This window comes from Amphibalanus amphitrite, unplaced genomic scaffold (assembly GCF_019059575.1).
Source record: "Amphibalanus amphitrite isolate SeventyFive unplaced genomic scaffold, NRLGWU_Aamphi_draft 001100F_arrow, whole genome shotgun sequence".
NCBI classification, from domain to species: domain Eukaryota; kingdom Metazoa; phylum Arthropoda; class Thecostraca; order Balanomorpha; family Balanidae; genus Amphibalanus; species Amphibalanus amphitrite.
This window is the reverse complement of record NW_024882594.1, coordinates 45,358-73,004: the sequence shown is the minus strand read 5'-3', so window position 1 is coordinate 73,004 and position 27,647 is coordinate 45,358. Positions and strand designations below refer to the sequence as shown.

At 53.9% G+C, this 27,647-nt stretch overlaps 1 protein-coding gene across 1 annotated transcript; it reads left to right on the top strand.

Annotated features, from left to right (window-relative positions):
• Nucleotides 1-27,580, top strand: LOC122370117 (protein artichoke-like). Its single transcript, XM_043345392.1, has 7 exons — nucleotides 1-192; nucleotides 15,244-15,482; nucleotides 17,329-19,792; nucleotides 21,905-22,058; nucleotides 23,197-23,371; nucleotides 23,986-24,122; nucleotides 24,496-27,580. The coding sequence occupies exons 2-7, from the start codon at nucleotides 15,328-15,330 to the stop codon at nucleotides 26,847-26,849; spliced, it is 5,439 nt and encodes a 1,812-aa protein (XP_043201327.1). The 5' UTR covers nucleotides 1-192; nucleotides 15,244-15,327; the 3' UTR covers nucleotides 26,850-27,580.
• Nucleotides 27,581-27,647: the final 67 nt, after the last annotated feature.

The following is a 27,647-nucleotide window of genomic DNA, read 5'->3' as shown; positions in this document are numbered from 1 at the left end:
ACGAGAGGCACGTGCCGCCGACCTCAGTGCGCCGAGCCGACCCGTGCCGACCCGCGCCGACTGTGACAGTGTGTCAGGCTGGTCATTGGGTGTGTGGTGGTGGCAGAGGCTGGACTAGACGAGCGGGGAAGCGGAGTGTGTGGACGGAGGGAGAGCAGAGGTGTGGATTTTACCGGAGCGACGCTGACACAGGTATGGAGTGAGCGAGATTTCGGAGGTTTAGTTGAGATCATACATGAGACCAACAGTCTTCGAATTGTGATTAATTGTATTTTATCTTTAACTATTTCCCATATTTCGGAGAACGTAGTTGCACGCCCTGGCAGATCCATGGATCCGCCATGGATCAATGGATCCGCCTTCCTGCAGGAAGGGGCATTTTGGGTAAATCCCCTCCCCCCCCCCAACGCCCGAAATCGACAAAAATTTGCAAATCCGATGAGTTTTTGGAATTAGAAGAGACTCGGTATGCCCCCCTCCGCAGCGTTTAGGTCCACCTTTCTGGATCCGCCAGTGCTTGCACGGTGCATACCCGTTTTAATTATGGAAAATCGGCATGTTTCTTCGTAATTATTTGCGGAGAGACGGGTCAAATGTATAATTTGGTTCTATATTCGTAACACGTCCCATTTTAGACGTGAAATTTCTGCAGGGGTTTCAACACCCTTAGACCGTATCAAGAGAGTAGGTACCTATTGACAATCATCCACCAGTATATCAATTGCTGCATGTTTCAGTCCCTAGCAGTGCACTAGCTGTCGAGAGCATTCACATTTCACACCGTTCTGCAAAGTCGGAATAACGGTGAAGCAGCGTGAATGGAACCATAACCACTAAAAAGCCCAAAATGAGAAAGTGGAATGCGTCATTGTTAGACTGTGAAACTGACTGCATTACACCCAAGAAAGTTACAGCTTTGAAGCACTATTTTCATCACGAAACGCTCAAGTTTTGGGTTGCAGAAACACATTCAACCGTTCAACGCGAATCACTGCAATTGTACAACACCACTGGATGGAGACTGCAACAATACACACTTCCGTAACACCAGGATATGGAGACTACAACGCTACACACAACAGAAGCACCAATATATAGAAGAATGCAGCAGTACACATTACAGTAACACCAGGAAATGGAGACTACAACAGTACACACTACAGTAGCACTAGAGGGATGGAGACTGCGATAGTACACACAGCAGTAGCAACAGGAGATAACACCACGGTACGGAGACTGCAACAGTACACATAACAGTAGCACCAATGGATGGAGACTACAATAGTACACACAACAGTAGCACCAGGGGACAGCACCGCGGTACGGAGACTGCAACAGTATATACACATAACAGTGGCACCAATGGGTGGAGACTACAATATACACTCCAGCTTCACCACAGGATGGAGACTGCAACAGTACACACAAAAGTAACACCACAAATGCGGAAACTACTTTTTTAGCTCTAGAAGTGATTTCATCATATTACCAAACAAATGAAATCGAGATTCTATAGCCAACTCGCAAATGTTGACGCTAAGATCCTGCAATCTGGACATTGTGTTGACGTCACTCATGAGGTCATTGGACGTCGTCCGAGTTTTTTCTCAATGCCCTGAGCAAATTGAGCTGGCGAATCAGAAGAGGCACGAATGACATGAGCTGCCGAGTCGGGTGATATGCAACAGGCTGACATTGCTATGAGCTTGACTTGACCTAAGGTTAACACCAGAATTGACTGTTTCCAAACAAAAAGAAACATGTCGACGCAGTTAAATATGACAAACGTGATAGTAAGTAGGTACTAATCTTGATGCTTTGCGACTGTTGTATCGAATCTATGTTCCCAAAAACCGGGCCCCGACATTATGGGTCGATGAACTGTGACCAGAGGACTTAAAATTGGGTACCATTTGCATTTTGCAGGGTCTTGTAAAGACCAGCATGTCAGTTTCCATCGCTAAAAACAAGCTCGATCAGGACCGAAACGGCGATGTATAGGACATACTCTGCAGCCCCAAGTTCGGGACGTTATGCAACATATTAGGTTTGACGAGGGTTGAATTGATGTGCTGTGCTTGCTTGAGTTGTTGTGTGTGAACGGTACGCTTTCAATGCTTCTTTATCATTCCTTGAACGTTCCATTCTCATCCGTTACTTGATATCCTGACAGCCGTCATCGGTACTCAAAAGCCGCCGTCTCATTGAGTGGCGGTGGGTTGCGCCATTTCAGTTTGATCGTGTTCTGCCCAGTAACTCTAAAACCTGGCTACCGAGCCACTCATTTACGCTTTCATGGCGGCTGTACTGTACGGCATACAGGGAGAAAGTTCACAGGTTACACACACTCGCACAAAAACGAGCTACCGAGTCGTGAATCACGTTCAACAGAAAGGTCGGCATAATTGGCCGGTATAAGTTGAGAGGAAAACGCATATATGACGTGTCACCAGAATTATAACTCTAACCGTCAGAATGGCTGGCGAATGTGATGTTTATCAGCTCGTGGTTGGCTGGCCTTAACCAGGAGCCAAACAGTGCGTGATTTTTTTATGCAAGCACATCATCAGGTCATGCAAAAATTCCCCAATTGTTGATTATGAGAGTCCTTGGTGATAACATCTAGAGAGAACGTATTGCAAGAATGCAAGGCCATTATGGGGTATTGGGACGCAGCTCGACCATTGAGCTCGTGTGCTCTGGAAAGCGTGTCACGATGATCAATGTTGCCACGCCACTTACACACGGCCGGCGCGGCCCGTGGCGCCGTTTTCGGACACCTGAACACTAGGGTTGTTCAAAAAAACCGAATTTTGGAAAAGTATATGGGCTCATGGCTCATGTGGTGCGGTATTCTTTTCTGAGTCCAATGATACCCTTTTTTCCAAAAAGTATTACTGCTAGGCGCTGCTCAAACGGCTTAAAGAGGACCATGTTACACCCGCCGACCGGCCGGTGTCAATAAGGGCGAGAATTCGACGCCGCACGGCGGCGGCAGCGCCTTATCGGCACCGCGCGCCACGACATCTGCCGGGCGGCCGGCTGGGCGGTGGGAAGTTATAAGTGCGTGGTCTTATTGCACACGATCGGGGTGAGCTATCCCATGTTTTCGGGGCGGAAAGTTTCAGTGCAGCATCGGTGCGTCTGCCACGGTGGTCTGTGTCGATGGTATAGAAAATAACTCAAGCAGAGCTCAGAAAAGAATGAATGATTCCGGGTAGTTGCCTCGAAATAATCCGTTTCAAGAATACAGCTGCCTTCTTAACGTACTGTATCACTTGCTAATTCTTCAAAAAGCAAGCTCTGTGCAATAACAGACTTCTTTGCATTACTGTTGACAATTTAAGTTGCTTTTGGACGGTGGCTCGCAGCCCCAATATGCTGCCGCGTAACTCTATTCCAACGACGAAACGGCAACTTAGCGAGAATCGAAAATTTAACGAAGTAGGTACAACAGGAGCTGGCAAGGCTCCTGCATTGGTCTATCCGTCATGAGTGGCACACCGGGGTAATGTGTAACGTCAGGGCAGAGCTGTGTTCTATGCCGGGTCTGGATTCGGGTCTTGATCGGCATCGGTGGGCACGGCCGCCCTGGCCGGACTGCCGGCGTCGCTTATGCTCGAAGGATTGGTTAAACGGCGCTTGATTTATATGAGTAGGTACTCCGGCTAATGTCTCTACTCATGTCTCACTTCGTCACACTGTCAGGGTGGCCACTCTGTCATTCCCAGACATGTTATGTTTTCTTTCGACCCGCTAATCTAAGTTACACCTGGCGTCGATTCTGTTGCCCCAGCATCTGACATCAACGTATCTGAATAATGACATTGGTGACGCATATGCTCGTCAAAGCCACCCCCAAACTTGGACCGATGACTGTCGGGTCTCCTCCATATTCTGTCCTTGTGCATACTGCATTGTCAGCCCCTGCTGTACGTATATCGTGAATTTTCGATTCTCGCGAAGTTGCCGTTTTGCCGTTGGAATAAAGTTGCGCGGCAGCATATTGGGGTGCGAGCCACCGTCAAAAACTAACGTAAATTGTCAACAGCAATGCAAAGAGGTGTGTTATTGCTCAGAGTTTGCTTTTTGAAGAATTGACAAGTGATACGGTACGTTAAGAAGGCAGCTGTATTCTTGAAACGGATTATTTCGAGGCAACTACCCGGAATCATTCATTCTTTTCTGAGCTCTGCTTGAGTTATTTTCTATACCATCGACACAGACCACCGTGGCAGACGCACCGATGCTGCACTGAAACTTTCCACCCCGAAAACATGGGATAGCTCACCCCGATCGTGTGCATTAAGACCACGGACTTATAACTTCCCACCGCCCAGCCGGCGGCCCGGCAGATGTCGTGGCGCGCGGTGCCGATAAGGCGCTGCCGCCGCCGTGCGGCGTCGAATTCTCGCCCTTATTGACACCGGCCGGTCGGCGGGCGTAACATGATCCTCTTTAAGCCGTTTGAGGAGCCCCTAACAGTTAATAGTTTTCAGTAAAAAGGGCATCATTGGTCTCAGAAAAGAATACCGCACCACATGAGCCATGAGCACATATACTTTTTCAAAATTCGGTTTTTTTGAACAACCCTACTGAACACTCGCTGGAAAGGGTAGCAGCGGCACCAGCAGGAGGCGTGTCAGCGGTACCGTGTCACCTTACGACACGGCACGGTCCGCAGTCCGTGTCAGAAAACTGCTCCGCATTGCCTCACGGGGGACAATGCGCGCCCCGTTGGGCAAGCGGTCGACCCGGTGTCGACACGGGCACCGTCGGGTCAGCTCTTTTGTCCCCCGGCGGCGCGTGGCGACTGAAAAGGTGACAAATCTCCGTCACGCCAGTACGCGCTGTCGTTTTGTACAGACGTCACGAGAGGGATGTTTACACAGGCAGCGGCTCATGTAGCGATGTTTACCCAAACTGTATGGGGGATGCTATACCATTGTAAAGATCGCATCTTCCAGCTCAAAGGCCACGTAAGGATGTCGCCCCGGGGTTCAGGTTATGTAGTACATGCATGCAAAATGATCAGTGATTATCCCAATGAATACAACACCTGTTTTAGTGACATATGCATTCAAAATATCATCTACTTACTACTTAGTACTTACATATGAATCCCCTCAATAAAGCTCTTTTATCAATGACAAACTGACATCTGCACGTTTTACCACATCTCTAATTTGTGAGGAATGTCCTTCAAGTCTCACTGAGATCCGGATGCCTCCGTGATTGACACTAATAATGACCTAATATGACCGAGACCGCCGTCCGCTCGTTTACGCAGGGCTGACTGACGTCTTCTAATGACCACTTGTGCCGCCACCACAGTCGATTGTCTGACACTGTCCGCTACTGACAGCCGCTGTCCGCTACTGACAGCCGCTGTCCTGACTTTGACAGCCGCCGTCCTTTCTTATACGCCACTATCCCCTTCTGTTCATCACTGTCCTGTTCACGAGTGTTCGCCACTGTCTGGCTACTGTCTACTGTCTACCATTGTCCGCTTCTGTCCGCTACTGTCCAGTGCCCACTGTCCAGTGTCCACCACTGTCATCTTTTGTCCGCTGCCGTCCGCTTTATGCCCGCTCACTTTCCTTCCCTGTCTTAGTACTTAATCTGCCCGGTACTGTCATTTGTCCACAGCTGTCTGCCCCTGCCTGTCTTGTCCTGTTCACTGCCGACAGCGGTTTCCGCCCCTGTCCTCCGCCTGTCCGTTCGTCTTCAGTTTGCAGTGAATGGAGCCGTGTGTGAACCGCTATATACGGTGACCGACACACGACGGAGGCGTGACGCGGGGCGACCGTGCCGGAAAGCTTCAGGCTCACCTATCGGTCGCGCAAATGAAGCGCAAACATCAAATGTAAAAAGAACCAATGGAGTGGAGTCAGAAGACGAAGGCAATTAAGCAAAATAAAAACACTCCATTTAAAAAAGAATCGTTCGGTTAATATCCATGAAAGTGCTGATTTTTAGAAGTTCCAAAATGTAATATCTAGTCGCAAAACAATTGTTTCCGGAACCGTTGCGGCTTGCGCCCTCAGTCCTCAGTATCAACTGATGCGGTTTTATAGCCCGGCGATCTGTAGTAGTGTTCTGCCATGATGCAGACACCGTTCCCTCCGCCGCCACTCTGTCTCTACCAGTACAGGTCTATACTGCCGCACAGAGTCCCGTGTCGGGCTGATTACCAGTCGGCGCGGCTCCTACCGACACGGGCCGGCCGGGTAGCGGCTTCAGTAACGGCCGAGCCGCACGCCGTGACATAGCCCCCAGGTCACGTGACCCGCCCGCCAGAACACGGTCACGGTCACGTGAGTCGGGCACCGAGTGCGAGACGATTGTACTTATACCTGATGGCACCTGAGTAAACTACTGAGCAGATCAGTCCTGTGTCAGATGTTTATAAGGGCATTTCCTCTTAAATGAACTCACGCTGGCATTGTGCTATACCATATAACATGTGCACGGCACGAGTGCCTGGCCCCATCAAAACTGAGCTCAACTAACCGCATTCTTCATTCTTTCAATATATCCGAGCACAAGAATACCAACACAGGCTCACGCTACCAGCACCATTGACCGAAACCACTGCACAGCCACACTGGCCGGCTTCAGGGGTCAGTGGGGCATATCGGCTCGTGCGGCCAGCCCGCGGCACCAGACGGGCGCCCGAGCCGCCGACACGGCACGGGGCCAGGCACCCGTGCCGACGCGGCGGCCGGCGGCGGACGATGTGGGACACTGGTCATACTCGAGCTACCGCCTGGGGCCTCGGGGCGGCTGTGGCTCGACACTTGCACCCAGAACGGTGCCCCACCCTGCCCGGCCAGACAAGGCGCGGCGGGGGGGAGGGGGGTGGCCGGTCATCACACCTGTCTTCCCCGCCCCTGAGCTTCCTGTGACGGCGCGCGCCCCAAGGTCGTCTCTGCTGATTCGCGGGCAGGCCGGAAGGGTGTGTGGGGGGTGTGTGGAGGCGGTTCGACCACCTGGCAATCAGACGGTGTGAGTGGTAGTTTGCAAATTCCTCGCCAGACGCTGATAGGAATTTAATTTAATGAGAGATGGCACTGAACCGACGTTGTTATGTTGATGAGATACAGCATCTACAGGGTGGGGCAGAAAGATTTACCTGTTTGTTTTCAGTCCATAACTCAAAAAGTTTTGAACGGATTTTGATAAAATTTTGCATGCAGCTTCCCAACTGACTCATGTATCAACATTTAGATCGTTTTTGCATTTCGTTATATTTGTTGGTGAGCTATGGCGAAGCTGACTAAGAGAGCCCAAATTGCGTCGCTTAAGTAGGTTGGCCATAGCTCCTGAAGCGTTGCCAAACAGCTCGGTGTTGCCGTAAAAACTGTTTACATTGTAAATAAATGACTTAAAAAGACAGGGTTGGTGTCGACGAAGTCCATGCCAGGCAGAATAAGGGATATCTGCTTCAAAAAGCTGGTTAATATCGTGCACAAGAAGGTGTTTTAAGTTCTAGGCGAAGCATGCGCAAACTGCCAAGGGAGCTCAGTGTTTCGCCCAGAACCGCCAAGAGAATCATAAACGACGGCTTGGGCTTTATTTCATACAGGATGGGACATCGGCACCTAATTTCGGCGGCATCCAGGGAAAAGCGGCTACACAGGACCCAAAAAACATTGGAGGAAATCAGGAGCGCCGGTAACAAGGCATTCTTCTGGTCCAATGACAACATGTTCATGCTTGAGCCCCAGAGACACTCCCAAAACGTCAAATTTTTGGCAGGTGGTTCATCCAGCATTGATCCTGCTATTCGCACCATTTTTCGTCGCCAGAAGCCTGCTGGTGTCTTGGTTTGGGCTGCCGTCGCATCCGACGGCTCAAAAGGATCCTTGGTATTCATCAAGGAGGCTGTGCAAGTTAATGTACAGGTTTAAGTCCATCTGCTGGAGGAACATGTTTTGCCTTGGGTCACTCAGTCGTTCCGAGACGGATACGTCTTTGTCCAGGACGGTGCGCCGCCGCAAACGGCCAACATCGTTCAACCGTGGTGGAAGACCCACATGCCTGGGTTCTGGGACACAGACATTCGGCCATCATCAAGTCCAGACCTGAACCCGATGGACTTCGCAATCTGGACCATCTTGAAGAGGAGGGTGTGCGCAGCAGCACACAGCAGAATCGCCGCCCTGAAGCTGGCCCTTGAGACGGCACCGTCAAATCTTGGCGGGGACACCGTGCGGCGCTCGTGCCCCTCCGCAGAGGAACGTTTCGAGGCAGTGGTGAAGGACAAGGTGACCATATTGAGCCATAATGCCGTCGCTGAGAAGTGTACATGCTACTGCATATACGTGCCAGAAATCAATTTGATATCTTTGTTCAGGGCCGAAATATTTAAGAAAATCAAGAGGTAAATCTTTCTGCCCCACCCTGTAATCCCAAGATAGAAGGTGGCACAAATGAGGCTGGAGGCAGCTGCATGCAGGGGAACATAAGTCAAACCGGGACGAACTAAACAATTGTTGACCGCTGCGGATTTTTTAGCCTTGAAGGTAAGCTTGAAGCGCTGTCTCACCATCAAGAACTTTCCTTTCGCAAACACGTTACACTATAACAACATTTGGGCACAAGTCGGAAATGCTGTAAGGTCTATTTTACCGTCTTGCCTTTTCCGCTTCGAGAGTGGAGAAGGTGTGACGAACGGACAGTGTTTTGTGCGCATGTTTGTAGCTCAATTAGTCTGGTCTTGGTCTGGTCCAAAACAAGCCGAAGTCATTAGCGGCCTATCGTTTTCCCGAAGGAGCCGGACGGAAGCGGCAGGTGGCGTGGGCAGGTGAAACAGCAGGTGGATCCGTTCTGATCGCCCAGCTCCGGTCAGCCCCCGCTACACCCGAACTATAAAGTCCCCTGCACTCAAGCGACAGCGTATGCGCAAATGTGGTCTACAGCCTAACAATATTTCACTGGAATACATTTGGGAAAACAGACCCGTGCTTCTAGTGACCCGGAGTTGCTCATATTTCACACCAAACCTACGTCGTGTGCCATCATAATACGTCAACGCCAATAAAACCCAGTATGACATGCCACTTCCATTGTAGCGAGCTCCCCGGCGACCTCAGAACACACCCGTGACATTCGTGCGACAGTGAGCTGCTAGAGAGTGCCGCAGGCCGTATTGGGGTCAGCCGGTGAGTGTGCTGTGACAAAAAGGTCGCCCGGTTCGCGAAAAACCACGGTCTGGCGGCGGTGGTGGGGGAGGAGGAGGGGAGGGGGAGCGGAAGTGTGTCAGCTGGACGCGATACGGCAGCGCCACAGGCCACGGAGGAGCTCGGCGCGCGGCCGCCGGCATGGAGCAGCGCGGGACAGGGCCCGCCGGCTACAGACGACCGGCCGGTGGTCGGGTCATGGGGACTGCTGGCTGGCACACGTTTGGTAATGAAACAATGCAGATTGCGTGTGAGTTGTGGGACTTTCATCTTTTTAAGTGTTGGATCATGTATCAGAACAGACCGCTTTGCTTTGCAATACATGTAATAACAATAAGTCAACGTTCCAAGCAAGCATCGCCTCCTAAACCAACATCTCGTTAGCCGGCGCCCGCCAGTTGCACCGTGCACGCACACTCTCACAGTCGCCGACGGTCCGTTCTCACGACCCGCCTCCAGTCCCAGTTCCGTCACCGCCGCCGCCGTCGGCCGGCTCGTGACCGGACGCCCGTGACGCGCGCCACCAGCCGCGTGACTCACGTGACATTGGCCGCGTGGCGCGCCACATTTCGGCCGCACGCGCCGCTTGTGTCAACAGCGAGGTAGATGGGGTACCGCGCTAAATGATGACCTGTAGCGGAGAGCAAGTGCTCGAAAACGGTGCATTGGACATCTAAAAGAGATGACGGTTGGCTAAAAAGTGAACACATCATCATCATCCACCTCCGTAAAGCACCTCCTCTCTCTATTCTCTCCTCTGCACGGCTTCCGGGCTCGAAGAATAGCGGCAGATTCAGCGCGACAAAGACCCAACGACCCGGGACAGCTGTCGGCGAACAGCTATTGACGTGTCACGGTCTATCGTCTGAACTTCGAAGCCCAGGCAGCTATCCGCGCGGTCACTGTTTTCGTGGCTGGCTGAGCCGGCGCAATCTCGGCACGCTTTCTGCAGATTTTTGCTTTCAACTCAAAGACTGTCACTAATTGTGGACCGGAGCGGAACGAGAAAATCAGCCTATAACAAACAGATTCATCATCATGTGAATAGTTTGTGACCAGAAATATTGTCCGGGTCAATCACCGGAGGCCGCAGAGGGCATGTGAGCCATCAGCCATAATAAAAACTGATTTTTAACAATACGCCTATTTTAGGGCAGAAAACATTATGCCTGAACATCGGATCCTCGAACTCCATTTAGTGCTTTTCCCGATTTTCGGCACCAGGGCCTCGTTTTATAAAGCGAGTCCGTAACTTACGTCGGTTTTTGGTCTTGAATTGTATTGTATTGTATTGTATTGTCTTAATCGAATCGAATTGCAAGTGCATGTGAACTGTGAAGCGATGACGATAGTTTGAATCGTTAAATTTATTTATCTTGTAAGCAAAAACAGAAGGGAGAGGGGAAAATAACTATTGCTTCACATGCACTTGCAATACAAGACCAAAAATCGGCGTAAGTTACGGACTCGCTTTATAAAACGAGGCCCAGGTTGCCGGTTGGACCCCCAGTATCCCAATTAACATTCATTTATGTAATAAGTAACAATTTTCGTGGTGATAATTGCGGGAAAATAATTACTTCACGTGTCACGCCGAACGTGTGGTTACAATAGCGTGAAAAACACACGTTGGTAGGGACTGTGATCCTTCCACATAAGAGCATCAGGTTCGATAGTGCCTTACACTTTTTCGACTCGCAAAATTCATGTTACACTACATCCAGTGCTTTTCTCATATTCATGGTACCCAGACTTGCATATGCGTTGCAAGGTAATGCTAACGCCAGTTCAGGCAGGACGACAACATCGTCAATTACATGCATTTGTGATCACACATTTAATGCTACCTATTAAAGCAAGAAATGAAATGCGCTTCCTCAGGGCCTCTGACCAAGTTACTTTGGAGGAATAAAGGTTGCAAAATACCGCCACAAAGACTTCTCAACATGTCTTGATCGCACACGCTGTCAAACAATTTTAGCTCGTAAGCCGTGTAAACCCTTCAGTCTCTTCGTGAAACTGCAGGGAATAAATTAAAATTAGAAGAAAAAAAAAACATCAAAGGCGGCAAACTAGAAAGGACAACGAAATGTCCTCTGAAACACACTCGTCGAGGCGAGAGGGCGGAAAGGGCACTGGAGCGAACGCAGAACACTTTCACGTGTAGGTGTTGGCTCAGAGGGCATGCATGACAGGACAGCCTTTCACTGAGCGAGTCCGTGCCTTTTGTTGCCGCCTTTTCTAACACGTGTGGGTAGTGTCGGTACCGCACCGCCGACCCTTTGTCCAGTGTACGGGCGGAGCGGGCCGGTAGACGGACGACGGACGGCGGGGGGGGGGGGGGAGGGGAGGGCGGCAGACGGACAGGTGAAGGCGCCTCACTGGAGACGACGAGCGACGGGTGGAAGGGAGAGTGAAGGAGGGAATATTGGGACGAGCTGGATGTGTAATGAGAGTGACGCCGGTCCGGCGGTCCAAGGCCGTATAAGAGAGGTAGAATCATCCCGCAATTTCCAATGGACCGGTCGCTAAGCATTAGCGTGACGTCACTGGTGGATGCCGCGCGGCGCCCGGCTCCAAGCCGTACGTCGGGTACATTTGGCACTTTATCGTTGCTATTACTGAACGTAACGACTACTAATGACTCTTAATAACTTTTTTACCCACCTAAAGCTGATTTCCTTGCCGATGCATTGCCGACCCGAGCCCCAGGGTTGACAATCTTGGGATAAATGGGTCGAATGGGCGACCTCGCGACGGGAGAAGGAACGATTGCAATTGTTGTGTCCCGCACCGCCGATTGCATTCTCTATCTGCACCCGGAGGGGGGGGGGGGCAGGGGGCACGTGCCCCCATCGGATCAGGGGGCCTCTCGGGCCCGAGGGGCCCTGCGACGCCAATTGGCGGCTGAGGGTCCACGCTGGCATTTTCGACTCAGAAGGGCCCCGCAGGGCTCGAAAGAACATCTTATGTGCTCCGAATAGCCACACAATAGCCACATTTCTCTCCATAAGAGCCACACACCGGCTTTTTATTGTTCCTTGTCGGTATTTGAGGGCCCCTTGCCGGCCTCTCAGGGCCCATTGGCGACCTCTGAGGGCTACTTGCCTGCCTCTGAGGGCCCTTACCGGCCTATCAGGGACCAGCAGCTCTAAGGGTTCCACACACGCCTGTGATGACCCCCTAAACCAATGGTTGAAGGCCCCCACAACGGCGCCTGCGAGGGCCCTCACCGGCGGCTGTGAAAGCCCCAAAGCGGTGCCCATCTGAGGGCCCCACACTGCCACCTCTGAGTTCAACCGACACCCCTGAATGAAGTTCCAAAGGCCCAAACCAGTGCTTCTTAAGGCCATATATCGGCGGCTCTGAGGGCTCAACGCCGGAGCCTCTGACGGCCTAAGACGGGACCTTCGCATCGGACGGCCACTCACCGGTGACTTTTGAGGGCCCCGCACCGACGACTCTGAGGGCCCCCACCGGCGTCTGAGAGTAGGTACCTTGCTGGTCTCTGAGGACTCCACAGGGCTCCTGAAGACACCGCAGACCTCTTAAGGGCCCTTTGTCGGTCTCTGAGAGCCCCTGTCGGCTTATAAAGGGTTCGAGCCAGCAGCTCTAAGGGTCCCATTCCCGACTGTGATGACCCCACACTGCAGTGTCTCTGAGGGCCCACAATGGCAACTGTGAGGACCCTCACCGGCGCCTCTGAGGGCCACACACTAGCACCTCAGAGGGCCCACAGCGGCACCTCCGGGGCCCCGCACCAATGCCTCTGAGGGCCCACACCAGTGCCTCCAAAGGCTTCATAACCGGCGGCCCTGAGGGCACTACACCGGTGATTTTTGGGGGCCTACCGAAGGCACAACACAATCCCATAACTAACTTTATCTTATGTTAACTTCTGTAACGTTTCCCCGCTCCCTTTACCTCAATCTCTCGTTGTCACCGTTGGCTGTTGATCGGCCTCCCATCTCTCGTGGCTGCGTCCTTGAAGTAGGTACATCTACGCCCTATTGGTATGCACATACTTCGCAGCCCGAGAGACAGGTGACGGACGGAGGAAGAGGATGAGGAAATTGTCACCTACGCTACTATTGACATACGAACCATTCCCTGGAGGTGACGGGGTGGTTGGCGGGGATTCGACGCTGTCAGGATGGTTGGGGTAGCCAAACGTTACCTTTAACAATCATTTAGTCTCGCTGAGTTTCCATCCCAATTCCATACCGGCTTCTATCCCAGTTCCGGCTCTAGCAATCCCCCCCCCCCCATGGGTCAGCGGCGCCGCGCCGGTGTCGGTGCCGGGGGCCAGCGCCATCGGGGCGGCAGTCGGCCACGCGCACTCAGTGGTTAGCGCTTAGCACCGGCGGCTAGCGCACGCCCGGCGTGTTATCGGCCGTGAGCCGCTCCAAAACGGCTGCAGTAACTGGTCGATATAGGCAGTGAGCAGATGAGGAGATGCAGGTGGATTGATAACCGGCAAGCTTTTGTATTTTACGAGGGCGAAGGGTCGAAGTCGGCTGCTAAGCCGTGAGCGGATTTTATCAGATGCCGGTTCACTAGGACCTTTATCTTGGTCCTTGTCCGCTGACGCACTCTTGGAGAGCCGAATCACAGCAAAACTCCATCCAAGACTGTATCTATACGGCTTACGCTTTTCTGAAAACGTCTGCGTTTGGCCTGCTACGGGCCCGGCCGGCCGGCCCCGATTGGCGATCCACCAGTGACGTCACTGGTAGTGTTAAGCTGATTGGCGAATAATACATGGGGAGAACCGGGACGACATCCCCCTGCGGCGGTCGCCGGACGTCGGAGTAGGGCATGTAGATCACGTAACTGCCATTAGGACCTGTACGCCTTGATATTACACATGAAATATGAACATCATTATTTGTCATGATTAGAATACCACCTTCAGAGGATAACCGTCCGGCCTCAGATACCTATTTGAGGAAGCAAATCTAAAGACTGAAGGTGCAAATCATCTTGCAAAATTCTTAAACATGCTCAGATCCACTTGTCCGATTCACAAATTTATACCACTCCGTTCAAAATACGGAAATTACACCCTGCGGCCTCACCAACCTCCTCTGACCCAGAATAGACTACCTGCCCGACCCGTGTTCAGAACTCGCGCCGACGGCGACCGTTCCGCGGTGACGTCACACACGGCGGCGTCATCTAGAGCGTGACGTCACAGGCGGCCGGGCGCCGCGCGGCGAGCTTACACAACTCGCGTCGTTCCGTGACCGCGGCACGCGCCGTCGCCGTGTGTGCACGGAGCTCGGAGCGGCAGCGTTTCACCCGAGCTAGGAAGTGACACTCAGCTGGGTAATCGGTGATTCCGCTGGAAATTAAATCCAAAAATATACGCTGACAGCCAAGCGATGCTGGACGAAGCCATGGGCTGAAGTAGACTTATTTAATGTTTCATGTTTGAAGAGTTGACATGCTTCCAAACTCTGCCTATACCACACCTCGCTACAAAATCTGATGCACCGATAGAGAACTAATGCTCAAGCAACCACAGCTTCACGTATTCGCAGCTTCCTTTCAATTAATTACCCATAAAACAACATTGTAAACAGCCTTGTCATCCTCCTTACAACTTCATTACACGCGTCAACACCACCAGTCCTACTAATCTATTCCATTGTTCCCTCGTGTCGGCACCGTCTCCCCCATTAACCCTCTATCCGTGCCACAGGACACAGATTGTCCCTTCGTCGGTCGGTGCCGTCTACCTATAACTCTCTGTCGCCGTCTCTCCAGCTGACCTCTCTCCATTGTTACAGGACACTGATTGTCCCCCATGTCACGCCGTTCCCCCACTGACCCTCTGTGTTTCAGAGCACGGTTTGTTTCCCGTGTCGGCGCCGTTTCCCCAGCTGTCTGTGTTATAGGGAGTGTTTCCCCGTGTCGGCACCGTTCCCCAGCTGTCTGTGTTATAGGGAGTGTTTCCCCGTGTCGGCGCCGTTCCCCAGCTGTCTGTGTTATAGGGAGTGTTTCCCCGTGTCACGCCGTTCCCCAGCTGACCCTCCCTGTGTTCTCCCTGTTACAGGGCACGGTGGCGCCGAGCAGGGCAGCACGTCGCGGCGACGGCCCGCCGCTCCGGAGATGCGGCCAGTCCACCTCCGCTGACAGCATGGCCTACCGCCGGGCTCAGCCGCTAGTGGTCATGGTACTGACACTGGCAGCCCTGCCGGCCCTCGCTGCAGCCCAGTCGCGGTCTGACTGTCCCGTGCCCGGCGACCTGCGGCCCTGTGTCTGCACCAGCGAGCGCGGCGCCGTCTATGTCACGTGAGTTTATCAACCACACCGGTAATATATTGTAGGTATATACCGAGTGACTTGCCGATACTGTTCGCGATTTGCCATTTGAGTTACTGCGCCACCTTTACCATTATATTCCGTATGTTACGTGAGTGTCCGATCCCTTCCGCAATTAACTATTATATTTGTCTGTCCCCATCTGAAATGCCTAATATCACGTGAGTTCCGATTCAAGCTGGAGCATCTTCATTGTGATACAAGTTGACCAATCTTGCTGGCTTTCCACCAAAACAGCGGTAGCATGAATTCACAGAAACTCATAAATCCTGGCTTGTGTAACCCGCAACGTCCGCATTTGTTTGTCATGGTTCCGACGCAACCACTGTCATTGTCTCGGTGTCATCAGTTTGTCACGCTGTCACCATTTTTGCCGGCAACATAATTAGGTGAAACGGACGTCGTGCGCACGTCGGTCATTTTGACAGCCTAGTCATCAACCAAAGCATTGTTATGCTCGTACCTAACGTTTAGATGCAACATCCAAGTCTTGCATGACAATGATAAAGGAAAAAAATGTTTGGATATTTGGTAGGCTAAGGAGAATCCCACAGAAATAGTTCATGCCATGTCAAACGTTTTTCGCAAAGCTAAACAATATTGAACGGGAGACTCATTATCACGTGGATGCAAAGTCTTACTGGAAACTTTATTTCATTCATTTAAGCAAAGGTTTCAATATAAAAAAACACACTCATACGATCAGCAAATCAGCTACGCATCACTTGCGTAGACACCTTTCATTCTTTGCTCAAAGTACACGTGCATTGATACGCCGACTGTGCTGCAGGAAGTTATACACTTACACAGTCCTATAGTCTATATCGTGGTGTAATTGTTTTGTGAATTCCAGTGGCTTCCATCCCATGGTCTTAACTGCTGATCGTGCATGTGTTACCGCCGCCTTCGACTGGTTGCGGTACTCTCATATTCACTGTGTATTCTCCTGTAAACCCTGGTGCTACTGTCACATGAACTATTGCAGTCTCTGTCCCCTGGTGTTACTCTTACACAGACTCCTGCAGTCTCCCGAGTCCATCCCTTGGGTTACTGTTACGTGAGCTCTTGCAGTCTCCACCCTGGTGCTACTGTTAAATGAACCAATGCAGTCTCTAATTCCATATTGTGCTACTGTCATGTGAATTGTTGCAGTCTCTAGCATCTCGGGTTACTGTTACATGATCTGATGCAGTCTCCATGTTGTAGCGTTGCTGTTAGACTACCTACTCAGTCTTCATACTCTGATGTTAGTGTTAGACTAGGTGATGCAGTCTCCGTGAAGTGTTACTGTTACATGTACTATCGCAGTCTCCATACGCTGATGTCACTGTAACGTGAACTAATGCATCCCTCTCTTGATGCTACTATACTGTCATGAACTATTGCACTCCCCATACCATGACCAATGGTGTCGCTGTAACAGGCACTTTTACCGCCATCATCTCGTGGTGTTACTTTCACATAAACCAGCAAAGCTTACTTACTCTATATCTATTTGTAGTGGTGTTGCTGTAATCGTCAATGCCTGAGGGAGGATGTACTCGTAATACAAACGGTCGACATTTTCACGCATATCATTCAGCACTGATCAAGTGATCACCATACCAGCACGACGGGGTGTATGCTGACAAGTGTGTTCCTTTGAATGATCTCACACCCGACAAGTATTTTACCCAATTATGGTGATGTGACCTACCTCTGCCCCTCGGCCCTCCGAGGCGTGAAAATTCCGCCCTGACCAAGATCTGCCCCTCTGCCCTTCCTCAGGTGCGAGAACGCCATTCTCACCAAGATCTGACCCTCTGACCTTCCCCAGGTGTGAGAACGCCGCCCTGGCCGAGGTGCGCGATGCGCTCGCGGCCCTGGCGCGGTGGCGTGGGACTGTGGAGCGGCTCACACTGCGCCACAACCGGCTGTCGACGCTCTCAAACAGGCTGTTCGACGGCGTGCGTCTGTTCCGGCTGGAGCTGATCGACAACGGCGTGACCATGGTGGACCGCGGCGCGTTCCATGGTCTCGAGCGCTCGCTGACCCACCTGCTGCTGCAGGAGCCCGCCGCTGACATGTTCGCCTTCGACGCCTTCGACGACCTGTACACGCTCGAGTCGCTGCACGTGGAGCGCACGCCGCTGCAGACGATGCCGGCTCTGGCGCGCGCCGACCGGCTGCGTCTGCTGCACATCAACGGCACCGGCATCACGCAAATCGCGGCGCGCTCGTTCGGAGGCACTCCGGAGCTACGCGAGCTACACTTCACGCACAACCCGACCGTGGCGCTCGGCGAGGCCGCGCTGATCGGGCTCGGCATGCTACGCGTGGCCGACTTCAGCCACAACTCGATCGGCTACATCCACCCGCGCGCGCTGCGGCCGGCCCAGCAGCTCGACCACCTCTCGCTGGAGGGGAACGGCCTGCGGGACGCCACGGTGGTGACGGTGGCGGCGCGCGAGGCGCCCCGACTGCGCCGGCTCGACCTCAGCGGCAACCTCATCGAGCACGTGAAGACCGGCACCTTCGTGGACCTCAGGAAGCTGGAGAGTTTGGACCTACGACAGAACCTCATCACAGAGGTGGACAGGGACGCTTTCCATGTTCTTCCACAGCTGAAGCGACTAGATCTCACCAATAACTATCTGAATTCGTTGAAAAAGGAGGCGTTCTACAGCATGGAAAACTTGGAACAGCTGCTTCTCAAGAACAACAACATCTCTGATCTCGTAGGCTGCGCAGACGTTTTGAGGCGGCTCCCGGAGTTGCGCATTCTAGATCTGAGCATGAACCTCATCGAGACAGTTCCCGATGACACATTCAGTCACCCGACGCTGGAAATCATCTACCTGAACCACAACAACATCAAGGAGCTGACGCCATCCAGCTTTATCACGCTCCCCAGTCTTAGAGAACTGCATCTGCATCATAACTTCCTCGCCTTGAGCCCGGCCGCTGGGGGCGCCTGGTGGGACCTGCCCAAGCTGACCGTGCTGGACCTCCGCTACAACGACCTCACCCAGCTGCCGGCCAGCCTGCTGCGCAACGTCAGCCTCCTCGAGCACGCAGACTTCAGCTACAACATCATCACACGAATGGACGAAGACTGCTTCAAAGAAACACCTATCCTCAAGTACCTAAACCTTTCTTATAACTCACTCCAGTCGATCAATCCCATTACCTTCCAGAATCTGCACCAGCTTAGGCAACTGGATCTGAGCTACAATGAAATCGCATCCCTAGAGACGGGGCTGTTTTCTCACTTGGACAGGTTAGAAACGCTGGGGATGAAGTACAATAAAATATCCGTCATTCAAACCGGCTCTATGCCCACTCACGAGTCGTTGAGAGCTTTGGATCTTTCCTTTAACTTCATCGACACGTTCCCTTCGTCCGCACTGATGGAGCTCCGAGGACTGACTGAGCTGAGGATGAAACAAAACATGCTGCGCGAGGTACCGGCTGAGGCCATGCAGAAGTTGACCAGGATGAAGGATCTGGACCTGGGTTTCAACTTGCTGTCGAAGCTGGACCCCGACATGCTCCGGGCGATGAGTGACCTCCGGTCGGTAGAGCTTAGCGGCAACTTCCTCAAGACCATCCCACTGGAGCTGTTCGAGCACAACGGAGAGCTACGGCTGGTCAATATCAGCAACAACCTGCTGAGCAGCATCCCGCCCAAGACGTTCCACAGCCTGGGACACCTGGAGACGCTGGACTTGAGGAACAACACACTCACTGATTTCGACAACATGGTGAACCAGCTGCCCTCGCTCAAATACCTGGACGCTAGCTTCAACAACATCCAGGTCCTCTCCTCCACCACTTTCGAGAACACACCATCTCTGGAGCACCTGGAGATGCACCACAATTACGTGGAGCACATCAAGAGCAACACCTTCCTCAACATGCCTTCCTTACGGCACCTGGACCTCAGTTTCAACGCTCTAACCGAGCTAGATCCGGGCTCTTTCCGAGGCGACCAGCAGCTAGTCACCATGTCCCTGAACAACAACGCCCTGCGTGAGCTGAAGGAAGCCACCTTCGTCAACCTGAACCGGCTGGAGCGGCTCGACCTGCGCGAGAACCAGCTGGCCGAGCTGGACGACAAGGCCTACCAGAACCTGCCGGCGCTGCGCGAGTACGACCTCTCCTTCAACAAGCTGGAGCGGCTGCCGCGCGACTCATTCCGGAATCTACCAGCGCTGCAGAGGGTCGACCTCGGCCACAACCGTATCCTGGAGGTCTCGGACGCCGTGTTCCGACCGCTGGCCGACCTCCGCATGGTCAAGGTAGGTGAAGGGGAGATGAGTAGATGGACATAGGTAGCTAGGGTGCACGATGAGGTTGAGTGAAAGGGTGGATGATAATGTGAGTACCCGTATAGGTAGCATCAGACAGACTGGCATTTTAGGTATATTGAAATGATTTGCTAGCTTGCTAAGTAGGTGACATTGACCAGGACACGGTCGAACTCTCGCTGAATATATTGGCGGGTTAGTCGTTAGTCACCCACCGCCATGAAAAAGTGGTGATAGGGAAAAGTTAAACATTCTCTCTGCGCTTCACAGAGCTGAGCTGGCATAAAACAGGCCACGCCATGGTGCCATGTCATGCACAAAGTTTGTAATGGCAGCTGTTTGCTAGGTTCTTGCAAGGTCCGTTGAGCTAACCGACACCCGCGGGCGACAGTTGTTGTTAATTGTGATTTATGTAAGCCACCACTTGGCAATGATACAGTATGTTCGTCTGTTACACCCTCTACACTCCCAATGCCTCGACACAACCGATGACCTTCGCAAAGCGCTAACTCTAGGCCAGCGAGTGGATTAACAGGGCAATAATAGTTGTCTTGATAAATCAGGGCTAGTGACAGTCAATATGCCCGAAAGTATTGTAAAGCCGCTTTCAGTGGTGCTCAAAAGGGGATGGAAAATTATTTGATGCAAACTAAAACGCCAGTGAACTGTCGGTCCTAAAAGGAAGAAGCTCGTTACGATATCGATTGCCAAATTTCGCACCCATCACCATCTGTTGGTACAAAGCTGTTTGTTGGTTTATTGGGTCTATAGGGCGCACCGACTACCAAGGTCATTTTGCGCCATGGAACAAAGTTGTAATGGTTCGGTTTAAGCAATTACGAGCGGCAATACCCGTCCACCGGCAACTGTTGTGTGACCTCCGTCCGTCACCGTTACTGATCCGGCATCGCCGCGCGCGCGGCTAACCACGATCGTTTCCGAACCATGTGTGCCCCGGAATTCAGCCTTTGTGGTCGGCTGGCCACGGCAGGACCGTTCCGTGATGCGACCGATCTGTGTCCTGTTCCGTGCGTGCTCCGTGGACGGACTGATACCAGGCTGACCGACAAGGTCACTCACCGTGACTGTGGATAATTGTGGTAGAGCGCGCTGCAGGGTAACCCGACTGCCAGCGTTAGTAAAGTGGGCACCCCTCACAAAGTTTCCTTTTAACGCCTCGTATGGCACCGTTTTCACTTTCACGTACAATCACTTCACGCGTAGAATGTGTCCTAATTGCTGCAATTATATAACTTGCACGCGTCCCATTCCGCCATTATAAGCCACTAACATACCTAACGCGACCACCGACCAAACCGCCACAAACCGCTGGACATTTGCCACAATTCCCGATCGTAAATACCCTCGCGAACTCTGCATCAGCGACGACACCGTTGGTTGAGACAGTGCCAGCGATCGCCTGGGGCGGTGTCATCGGGTCGGCAGTGACCCATGACCCCGTCCCCCTCTCCCCATCGATAGCCCCAGTGACGGGCCGAGCGGCGGACCGTGACGATTGACACGCTCGTGACGGTAGGACGGCCAGCGCCGATCGTGATGGTCGCTGATAGCAGAGTCCGAAGATAGACAGCTAGATAAAAGGGAAGATCAGCTAGGGAATACCGTGTGACAGAGGTGTTGAAAGCGCCGATAAATGCAGGCGACCGAGCTGACCCGTGACATGGTTCAGAGGGCTACTTTCATTAGCACGAAACAGCCGTGGATAACACTGAAATCGGCCGGCGGCAAGAAGGCGTCACGATTATTTTGACGGCCGCGAGGTCCGGCCATCCCTTGTAGAATTAGTGATCCCTTCCCTGATCAAGTGCTCTTTACTCATATAATTAGGCCCACAACTACCTACCTCGCTCCCCCTCCAAACGTTTACCGGTCAAGTGGGTCTCACTCTTCCCTGACCACATAGGGAACAACCTCAGTGTTAACCACCGTCTGTCACTCCTCAACATCATTACCCTATTATGTTCTCCGTGAGTGAAGCCCCTCACTCCCGTCACAGCCGAGCGACTGAGCAGTGGGTACCCAACACTCGCAGCATCATTACCCCATGTTCTCCCCCACTGACGCCCCCCGTTCTCGCCACAGCTGAACGATAACGGTATGTGTCGGATCCACGAGGACGCCTTCTCGGGCCAGCGGCATATGGACACCGTGCTACTGCAGAACAACCGACTGCGCTCCCTCCGGAAACCCCTGTTCCGGCGGGTCACCTCACGAATGCGACACCTCGAGGTCTCAGGTAAGTTGGGGTGTGATGGTTCACAGAATGAAATGTCAGCGGGAGTGCCACGCTTGGGAGCGCACGAGAGTGCTGTTTTCTCCATTGAAGTGTTCATCGCTCTTTTCACTTTTCTGCGATTTTGTCTGACGAATGCGAGTGAAAACGGAGTCCTTTGATAACTACAGTAGGGGAAGTTGGGGGAACGCCGAACACTTTTTTGCTGACGCCCGTAGCACGCAAGATAGACAACATAAGCTATTCTTGTTGGCGTCATTCGAGAGGCCAGTCTTTTGTCTTTCAAACATACCAGGCGCATTTGATGAATTCGCATACCGTTAAGCGCAAAAACTAAAAATATCAAAGAACTGACTTTTTCGGCGTTGCCCCGGACTGCGGGGAAAGCCGAAAATGGGATAAATGATCTACGAGGAATACCGACATTGATGTTTTGCCAATTTATCTCAAACTTTATCCAAAATTCATCAAAGCTGACACGCGTTGCTTGAGGACGCTTGGTGCACACTGGAAGTTATAATTGTGTGATATAATAAGAAAATGCCAGGCAAATCATTCCTTATAGGTAACAGGCCGTTGTGCCGGCTGAAAGTGTAATTTGTTTGACTAAAAATACGCGTTGCTATTCTACAACAGTAAAGTCCACGTAGCGTGCTTTAACGTGCGTAATTGCACGTTTTCGGCATTACCCCAGCCAGCCATACTTTCATTTGCAGGCCCATAACTTTTAAACGTGCTGTATAAATTTCAAATAGGCAGCACACTTATGCAAAGACATGCTGAAGATTACTTGACCGAATTGGCCAGACAAACGGTAGCATAATGAGTAAGAAATGCAGCTTCAAAGGCGCATGTAGTACAAGGAAACGTACCTTGAAAACGCTTTTGGCGCCCTCACAGCCGAAGTATTCCAAATGACGACTCATAACAAACATGCGATAATTGTAGTCACTTAAGCTTCAGAGCATCACTGAGACGTGGCATCCATGTCGTACGGTTTTAGAAATATCTCGAATTTCGGCGTTGCCCCAACTCCGGCATTGCCCTAACTTCCCCTAAAGAGACAACTACTCTCAGAGTTGACTGAATGTCGATGAGACCCGGACAAAGCACTGACTCGGCGTCATGCCGCCCTCCGCAGGGAACCCGCTGCGCTGCGACTGTGAGATCCAGTGGCTACGGGACTGGCTCGGGGAGCTGCGAGAGCTGCACCCGCCGGCCGCGCGGCTGCTGCGCGAGCCCATCTGCTACTACCCGCAGGCCATGCGCGGCATCCCCATGCTGCGCACCAGAGAGAATGAGTTCACGTGCGAGAGGTGAGTATCTTCAGAGACGAGGTAATTGGTGAGTGGGGAAGACACAGACCCCACGAGCAAAAATGATTGTGCAATAGGACAGGGCTTAAACGGTGAGCAACTTATCCGCGTAGGTGCTGAATCAATCCATAATCTAGAGGAAGTCTTGGGCTTGTATGCCTGTGGCTGTAACCAGCGAGGCATTGACCAGGGTCAGCGACACTTCATGTAAATGTTTCCACTAAACATACATCATCGAGCGCTGGATTAGACAGGAAGCACGCGCCGCCGGCCGACGGACGGGCGGCCGCGCCCGTGCTAATCACCCGTGAAACGACGGTTAACCGACACCGCCCGGCGGCGTGCTTCCCGTCACACCGTGGCCGCTGACAGGGGCGTCCGGGCACGCGTCACGCGGCGTCACGGACGGACAGCGTGTCAGTGGACGTCACGGATCTCCCAGGGCGTTATTCGTAGTAACTCACTGCTCTCATGTGCCACATCATCTTCCAACACGTAACCGGTCACGTCCAATGCCAACCCAGTTTATTTCACGTCCCGCATTACGCCCCCGCGCACTCAATCACGTCTCCAGTTGCGCACACCACGTCACGTCACGTCCGTTCCGTTCACAGGGCGTCCGTGGACGAGGAGCCGTGTCCCGAGTTCACGGACGTGGAGCTGCGTGTGTTCCAGCCCACGCCGCGGCCGGCCGGGTCCAGGAACCCGCACCAGCTCACCGGATACGATGGGGAGTACGACACGGCGGCAGGTGGGTAGCAGACGATACAGATCGACGGGGGAGAGACCCTGGCGTGAGGAGATTGAGGATAAGTGGGGTCGTTATGGGCTGAATGAGGATTGTTGGACGTTGCCTGTCAAGGTTCATGACTATGCTTTGGGTAGCCGTCCAGTCTTAAAAGCGTATAAAAAATAATAATAGATAAAGAAGTAGCGAACCGAAAAATAATCATTACAATTGACAGGCCGATACCTGATGGGAGGGACTTCTGATAATAAGGATCGGATTATGAGACATGTTTCCCTTTCTCGGAGTCCTTAGTCCATTCCGATTGCCACGCCCCGTCTCAGTGGCTACAATAGATTGGTCCCGGACCTCACCCCTCCCGCCCATCTGTCCCCAGACTCGGCCAACGAGATCACCACTCCGTCGGCATCCACCGCGGGGGCGCCCACTTCCGGACAGCGGACGGCGGCGGTGACGGCCGCCGAGACGACGGCGCAGATCGCGGCGCCGACGGCCACCACGCCGCTGGCCGTGGCCGACCCCAACTACACGGCCGGCGACACGCCCACCATCTACGTCGGCTCCGTGAAGAAGCAGGCCGAGGTGCAGAAACAGACCGACGCCGCCAAGGGAGGAGGTGGAGGAGTGGGGGCGCTGGGTGCCGGACTGGCCTCGGCGGGAGGTCTGCTCGGCACGCTGGGTACCCTGGGAACGCTAGGGACGCTTCTGCCGAAACTGGGACTCACGTTTGGACTGGGGAATTCGAACCGTAACTCGGACCGGAGCGGTCACGTGGCACAGGGCCACGACCGACCCCGGCGGCCGCTGCCGCCTCAGTTCGCCGGACACAACAAACAGTATCCGAACCAGCAGCGCCGGCCCGACTTCTACGCGCAGCGGAGCCGGCCCGGGGCGCCGCAGGCTCCACCTCGCGGCCGGCCCGAGAACCAGCGCCCGCCGCCAGGGAGCGCCACCAACCGGCCATCGACGAGGCCCCGCCAGCCGCCGCCGCCTCCACCGCGGCAAAACACGGAGCGTCAGCCGCCCGGGCGGCCGCCTGTCCCATCCGACCAACTATTTGTGCCGGCCAAGCACGGCCACATCCGACACAACGACGTCGTCGACCCGCTGGGCCTGAACGCGTTCGTGTTCCCCGACCCGCAGCTGAACCCGGGTGCCTCCAGTTCACACAACTCAGTCGTGTTCGCTGGAGAGGAGAGTGCTCCGTCCCCGGCTCCGGCACAGAGACCAGCCACGCCCGAGACCATTCCGATGGATGCGCCGTTCGTACCCAGCCCCTCGTTTGACGCCGAGCCCCAGGAGATGAACGGGTTCCGACCGCTGTCGGAGGGAGGACAGCGGCCCGCGGCGGCGCCAGCAGTACCCGGGGGGAGTCGGTTTGGCCTGCAGGACGTGTGGTCCGAGCGGCCGGCGCCCGGTTCGGAGGGCACTCCGCCGGAGGGAGCTGATGAGGCCGGGGTAACGCTGGACATGCTGCTGGACGAGCTCCGGCAGCTGGAGCAGGACGCAGCGGCCGGGGAGCGACAGACCACTACCAGCACGGAGCGCGCGCGACCCTCGACCACCACCACGGAGCGCGAGCCAAGCACCGAGCAGAGCTACCCGTCCGACGAGCTGGCCGACTTCAGTCTGGACCACCTGCTGAGCATGATCGCTGAGCAGTCGACGCCGGGGTCGGTGGAACGGCCCGAGGGCGGCACAGGATTCTCCGACTTCACCACCCCGCCCCCGCCTGCGGAAGAGTACCAGGAGATAGCTGAGACGTCCGAGTCGCGCCCCGGCGACACGCTGGCCGCTTGGTTTGACGCGACAGACGACACAAAGCGTCCTCAGTCTACCACGGAGCGCCAGCCGGCGATCACGAGCACAGAGCGGACCGACGAGACGACCCCACTGTGGACAGACGTAGCCGACCGTCGAGCCAGCACCGAGTGGCCGGTCCACGCGCTAGACGAGGCCTCGGAGAAACACCAGCTGACCGAGCCAGCGCCGGCGGCCGATGACGACCAGCTCTCTGACGTGCTGTCGAACGCGCTGTCGGATACATTCTCCGACTGGTTCTCGAATGAGCCGGAGGAAGAGACCACGGTCAGTCCGGCGCCGGAGGAGCGCGCAGAGACCACCACGGAGACATCTGACCCTCCTGAGCTGGACACGGTCTCACCCGATCACGGCTGGGGACGGCCCAAAAATGCCACATACGAGGCGAGACTGAAAGCCGAGCTGGCGGTTCACACTAAGGAAGAAGCGTCTCCTCCACCGCCTCCGATGGTGAGGACGACCGCGGCGCCGCCGCCTCCCCCTGAAGCCGAACTGCCGGCGTCCCCTCGCGGCCGACCGAGCATCACCAAGGTGGAGGCTTACGACAACCAGTACGACCTGCCGCAGTTCATAGCGCCGCGCGGCGGCGGCCTGGGTCCTCAGCAGGCCGCGCGGCCGCCGCCCGACGAGCCCGAGCCTCCCCAGGCGCCCGAGAGCAACACGATCCCGTTCGGAGACAGTCTGTCGCAGCAGCCGGCGCTGGGCCGCTCCCAGCCGGCGCGCGACACTGCCAATGAGTGGTACTTCAAGAACTACTTCACGGACGAGCTGGAGGTGTCCCGGCCGGCCGACCAGTGGCCGCCGTACCGCGCCTCAGTCAGCGGTAGCGGGGCAGGGGAGCCGACCGGCCGGCCGCTGCTGGTCGCCACTCTGGTGGTCGTGGCGGCGGCAGCGTGGGGCAGATGGTGATGGACGAAAGGACGGGGTTCGATTCTTCCCGGGACCACACAGGGGAGAAGGGAGATAGCATAGTGAGTCTGGATCGACCCGACAGCGGGATACTACGAACAGACGGCAGCGGTCCTGGCGAGGGCTAACCAACGATCCGGTACCAGCAATGCACCGATATGCAGAATGCGGGCCTACCAAGGCCGTCGAGCAAGAGCCGAATTCAGACCAACCTCGAGCCATACCTGGCTTCCACCTAACGCCCGATGCGTCAACTGCCCCGTAGCCCGGCCGCGGGTCCGCGAACCCGACACCGCGAGCGCACACTTGTTGTTACGCACCCCGAGAGGATATGACAGAACATAAGTGCTTTCCAGTCGCCCGCCGCGGCGCGGGCGGCGTCCAGTTGTGACAGAGCTGTCCTGTTGAGCGATTTCCATGTAGTTTCCATGCGCTTTAGATAGCCGCGAGCCGCGTTGTGAGCAATAATTGTTTGTGTGAGAGGAGGGTGATTAGTTTATATTTGTGTCCAACTTCACTGAAATATCCCGAAGGTATTGTGTGTTGTCGTTGATTTGTATATGCCCATGGTGTACGATTGTCGGTATATCGGTAAATATTGGTAAATGGAGCACCTGCGCACGCGAATCCCTCACAGAAATCTGGAATTTCCCTATCGTGTATGATATATCCTATACCTAGTGTAAACACCTCATATTGTGTATTCGTTTTAATAAACGTTATTTTCTTAGGATCGGACTCTCAGTTTGCATTCTACGAGTGATCACTGATCCATATACCAACGACAAAACGAAGAAA

What these genes read in the sequence shown, in the direction of transcription:
- LOC122370117 (XM_043345392.1), top strand. Translation starts at nt 15,328, where the DNA reads ATGGCCTACCGCCGGGCTCAGCCGCTAGTGGTCATGGTACTGACACTG. An exon ending in CGCGGCGCCGTCTATGTCAC is followed by an intron (nt 15,483 to 17,328) that starts GTGAGTTTATCA and finishes GACCTTCCCCAG; the next exon opens with GTGTGAGAACGCCGCCCTGG. An exon ending in CCGACCTCCGCATGGTCAAG is followed by an intron (nt 19,793 to 21,904) that starts GTAGGTGAAGGG and finishes TTCTCGCCACAG; the next exon opens with CTGAACGATAACGGTATGTG.